This window comes from Tupaia chinensis, unplaced genomic scaffold (genome assembly GCF_000334495.1).
Source record: "Tupaia chinensis unplaced genomic scaffold, TupChi_1.0 Scaffold147959_1, whole genome shotgun sequence".
NCBI lineage: Eukaryota > Metazoa > Chordata > Mammalia > Scandentia > Tupaiidae > Tupaia > Tupaia belangeri.
The window spans coordinates 204,639-210,387 of NW_006207808.1; the positions used below are offsets into that span (position 1 = coordinate 204,639).

Consider the following 5,749-nt stretch of genomic DNA (forward strand, 5'->3'; position numbering starts at 1 on the left):
ACTGACTTTCCTTGACCATAGTCTTTATCTAATATTTTAAAATTATTATTCTTACATTAAATCACTATACATCATTTAGATTGTAAAGAGACTTTACCCAGTTTGATTTACACCTCAGTCCAGCCTAGTTGAGACTATTATACACATTTTCAACAGATAATAAACCTTATGTATGTCCCACAAGTGTCTTACCTCTCCATTTTTCCCCGTAATTTCTTTTCTTAAGGTCTTCCCCTCTCACACTCTCTTTCCACTTTGTCTCTAGTGTCTATTGCAATTTTTAATACTTTTATGTTCTCTAGTCCTTCAGCCTCTACCATAGAATTTAGATAGTCGGTACATATTAAGTGGAGACATACAATGTTTCTCTTTCATAGCCTGACTTGCTTCACTCAGCAACATATCTTCCATATTTCTCTAATTTCTATCAAATTCTAAGGCCTTTTTTATGGCTGAATAATATTCCATGGAGTATATTTGTTTATGATTGAATAGTATTACATGGAGTATATGTGCCACAATTTTTCAATCCATCCATCAGTTTGTGGACATTTGAGATGGTTCCAAATCCTAGCAATTTTAAATAACATTGCAATGAAAATAGTTGTACAATCGCTTTTCCGACTGAGTGCTCTCCTGTACTCTGGATAGATACCCAGGAGTGGAATTACTGGATCATATGGTAGTTCTATTTGAAGGTCTTTGGATCAAATTGTTCTCCACAGTGGCTGGGCCAATTTACATTCCCACCAACAGTGTAGGAGTGTATCCTAGCAATTTTAAATAACATTGCAATGAAAATAGTTGTACAATCGCTTTTCCGACTGAGTGCTCTCCTGTACTCTGGATAGATACCCAGGAGTGGAATTACTGGATCATATGGTAGTTCTATTTGAAGGTCTTTGGATCAAATTGTTCTCCACAGTGGCTGGGCCAATTTACATTCCCACCAACAGTGTAGGAGTGTTTCCCTTTCACCACATCCCCTCCAACACTTATCATTATTATATTTTTAATCTTTGCCAGTCTGACTGGTGTTAGGTGGTATCTCATTGTGGTTTTGATCTGCATCTCCCTTACACTGAATGAAGTAGAGCATTTTTTTACATGCTTTTTGGCTGTTCATATGTCTTCCTTAGAAAATTGTTTATTCAGCTCATTTTTCCATCTTTTAATTGGATTAATCATTTTCTTCTGGGTAAGTTACTTGAATTCCCTGTGTATTCTAATAATCAGTCCCTTATCTAAGGCACAGTTAACAAAAATTCTCTCCCGTTCGTAGAGTTGTTGATTCACACTATAATTACAGTGTCCTTTGCTGTGCAGAAACTCCTTAATTTGATGTAATCCCACCTATTTGGGGAATTATTGCCTGTACTTTGGAGGTCTTGTTTAAAAAGTTTTTCCCTACCCCAATGTCTCCAGTTTCCCCAGTGTTTGCCACCAGTAGTTTTATGGTTTATCTTAAGTTTAGATCTTGGACCCACTTTGAGTTGATTTTTGCTAATGGTGACAGATAGGGGTTCAGATTCTTCTTTCTGCAGGTGGATACCCAGTTTTTCCAACACCATTTTCTAAATAGTCTTCCCTTTTCTCACTGGATTGGCTGGTACCCTTTTTCAAAGATGAGTTGGCTGTATGTTTTGGGGTTTATTTCTTGAGTGTCTACTCTGTTCCATTGGTTCTCATGTTTATTTTTGTGCCAATACCATACTGTTTTGATGATCACAGCTTTGGAATACTTTTTTGGGTCAGGAAGTGAGATACCAACTACTCTAGTCTTCTTGTGAAGGATGATTTGCCTGTAGTCTTAAAAACAAAATATCTTGGGTTCCAGGTAGAGTGGTGGTTATTGTGTCTGCACATAATACCACATAGTTGACAGATCATATTTTTAATCTTTGATTTTTCTTTTTTTTTTTTTGTCATAGGGTGCATGCACTCACAAGATAGAGAACAGAGAGAAACAGAGATGGAATGGGAGAAATCATCTCTCAGGAGGGATGATCATACTGCAATCCCTTCTCTTCTATTCTCTCAGGATCTTGGGCTTGTTCACACATGTGTGATTCTAAAGCTACCAGGTCCAGGACTTGAACTTCAGTAGGCCATATGGAAATCCTGCATCTTAACTATCATGCGACCTGATGGCTTTATTTTTATCTTGTAATTCTGTTGTTTTTATGAACTTTGTGAAGTCTCATCAAATTATTTAATACTCATACTAATGTATCATTTGACATAAATTCTATAATGTAGATAGAAACTTCTAGTTTAAATAACTAGCTCAAATTACTAGTGAGCAGCAGAAATAAGAGAAGAGATATTTTTCAATTTAGTGTTTGCCTCCAAACCTTGAATGCTAAGTAACCCTGAGAAAATAAATGACTTTAATGTACAGGGAATTGATACTCATCATTTTACTAGTTGTTCACTTCAATGTATCTCTCAGTGTTGTTCAAACTTTAATAATAGAATATTTTTATCAAGCCACTAAAAGAGATAGCTCCAATTTCTTTTTTCTAAGATAAAAAAAAGAGACTACTCCTCAGAGGTATAAAAAAGTGCTTTATATATATCCACAAATTTTGAACTCATTCCAGTTTTATAACTTGTTCTGCTGAAAATGTTTTAATTTTGATTCAGTGCAATTTGTTTTTTTATCTATTTATTACCATAAGCCCATGTGCTCACTGGAGAAAGACATGCCATAATCCTTTGCTTTCATTCTCCCCTTGGAACTTAGGGTATGTCCACGTGCCTAGAGTGATTTTCAAGCCACTACATCTGGGACTCAACCCTTGGTCAGCCATGTGGCTGTCCAGTATCTCGACCACTACTTCTGGTCCTAATTTATTTTTTTTAAACTATGTTTTTGTATGGTATTTTTTTAAAGAGGAAGTTTCGCTATAGAGAATGTAAGCTCACCAGAAGAACAGAGAAAGACACAGAGATAGAAAGCAAGACATAACCCCTGGGGGAATGGTCATGCCACAATCCCTTCTCTTCCATTCTCCTCTTGGGTTTTTGGGAACACATACACACATGACTGGCATGAGTTTAAGCCACCAGGTCTGGGACTCAAATCACAGTATGCCATGTGGTATGCCCTGTTGGAGTCCAAAAATGTAACCATAAAAACTTTTGCTGGTCTCCCATATATGGTATTTTAAAATACTTTACATAATCCTAACAAAACTTGGAAAAATTTTCTGTTCTGTTCTAAACATTTTATAACATTAAATTATAATTTATGTGACCTGCAGATGGCATAATGGCTATGTTAATAGATTCCCATGTAGCTGACACAGTTTGAGTCTTAGACCTGGTGACTTAAACTCATGCTGGCCATGCATGCATGCCCAAGATCCTGAGAAGAGAATGAAGGAGAAGGGATTGTGGCATGGCCATCCCCTCAGGCGGTGATTTCTCTCTTTCTGTCTCTGTCTGTCTCTGTCTTTCTGGCGAATGCATGTGCCCTCAGTGAAGCCCATGGTTACTTTCAGAAGGAAAAATCACAAATATCACCTTCACCCTTTACTCATGAATAGTTAAAATTATGTGTTTAGCAATCTCTTGATTTGATTGTCACATACTGCATGCACACTTTGCAAAAGCGTATTGTGTGCTACAGAGATGTATAATTATGAATAAGAAATCATAAAATAAAAAATAAAAAGCCTGTTTTTCTCTGTCGCTGGACTCCCACATAGTTGACCGCGGTTTGCATCCTGGACCCGGTGGCTTAAAACACACCAGGCGCGTGTGAGTGCATGCCCAAGATCCCGAGAAGAGAATGGAGGAGAAGGGATTGGATATACTTATGGGATACACTGTTATTTTTTTCAATACACGAGTCAGGGCAACCAACATATCCACCACCTCAAACACTTATCATTATTTTATGTAGATAGTGAAAGTTCTCTCTGTTAGATATTTTGAAATATATACTAAATCATTACAACTGTAGTTACTCAACAGTGTTACAGTACTCTAGAAGTCATTCCATTTACCTGCATGCAACTTTCTGTTAATAAGCTTCTCACTATGCCTCAATCCCCCACTTTGTTTCACAAACTTTTTGAAGTCTTCTGTGCATCATTGTTCAGTATAGCATTAATTGCTATGGAGCACGTGATCTGCATGCATGTAACTTTTCTCGTACCATCATAAAACTGAGCAAAATTAAGTTTCCAACACATGTGTTGTACAATAGCAATAGTATTTTATTACTAGTTCTTTAACCCTGAAGTGAAATTTTTTTCTCATAATGTATCAGTGTAATAATATGTGACATAATCTCTAACTCTCTAATTTCCCATCTACCTCTCTGATTCCAACTATAGCCTTTTTCCTTTCTCTTTTAAAAATTATATCATAATTCAATGATCAATATAACATTATCTTATGTGCTTTTGCAAAGATGATTGTTATGCAATTAATCTCCCATACCACCTTTTTAATCTATTAAATTTTCAAATATTTTTCAAATGCAAGAATAGTATTTAATTATTTATTACTTCAAAATTTGAAATCCTGTTTTTCTCATATTCCATAGAAGATGGTGAAGTCTACTAGTTAGCAAATAGCTCTTTTATTCATATCTAGTTCTTACCTTTGTACAGTTGTTTGGATAATTTGTATATTCAAAGTCATTTTGCACTTCTTTCAAAAACAAAGTTTGACACCAAATTTTTCTCATACTATTTTTCATCTCTGTGTTTCTCAGTGTATAAATTAAGGGATTGAACATAGGAGTGATAATGGTATAAAACAGTGCAACTACTTTATCCCCAGGGAAAGTGGTAGGAGGTCTAAGGTACCCAAATATTGCAGGTCCGAAAAATAAGATGACCACTGTGATATGAGAACCACAAGTGGAGAGAACTTTCCATCTTCCCTCTGCTGATTGATTTTTTAAAGTGAATAATATAATGACATAAGAAACAAATAAGACTACGAAGGTAACTGAGACAAGCACACCTGAATTGGCAACCACGAGGACACCCATAACATAGGTATCAGTACAAACAACTTTCAGCAAAGGGAAGATATCATAAAAATAGTGATCAATTTCATTAGTACCACAGAAAGGCAACTGAATTGCCATAGATAACTGAGGAAAGGAATGAACAGCCCCACCAGTCCAAGCAGTCATGACTAAGAGATTGCACCTTGTCCTGTTCATTATAGTCATGTGGTGAAGAGGTTTACAGATGGCAACATAGCGATCAAAAGCCATGGAGGTAAGAATAAAGACCTCAATACTGCTAACGCAGTGCATGGTAAAGACTTGTAACATGCGATTACCATAGGAAATAGTTTTTGACCCTCCTAACAGGCTGCCAATCGGTTTGGGTACAACGCTAGAGGTATAACAAATATCTATAGAGGATAAATGACTGAGAGAAAAGTGCATTGTTGGGTGAAAAAGAGGACTGCACAGAATGGAGAGATAAAAATCAGAAGATTTCCTACCATAAGGACACCATAACAGAACAAGAAGAGCACAAAGCAAAATATTTGTATGTTCTGGTCATCAGAAAGTCCCAGAAGAATAAATTCTGAGATATTTCTCTGGCTTTCCATGTATCTGAGTTGATGGTTTCTTATACACAAACGAGTTATCTGAAAAGAAGAAAACATAAATTTGGGTGAAAAAATAAAAGATTCTCATGGTAATGTGAAATTTACTAAAATAAAATATACGTATATAGGATATGAATTACTGACTTATGGAATTAAGCTA

General features: G+C 36.0%; 1 protein-coding gene across 1 annotated transcript; it reads right to left on the reverse strand.

Annotated features, from left to right (window-relative positions):
- Positions 1 to 3,828: 3,828 nt before the first annotated feature.
- LOC102474417 (olfactory receptor 4P4-like) lies at positions 3,829 to 5,740 on the reverse strand. Its single transcript, XM_027768866.1, is given in 2 exon segments — positions 3,829 to 5,452; positions 5,455 to 5,740. Coding segments are annotated over 2 exon segments (1,050 nt in total). The 5' UTR covers positions 5,647 to 5,740; the 3' UTR covers positions 3,829 to 4,594.
- Between the last annotated feature and the right edge of the window lie 9 nt (positions 5,741 to 5,749).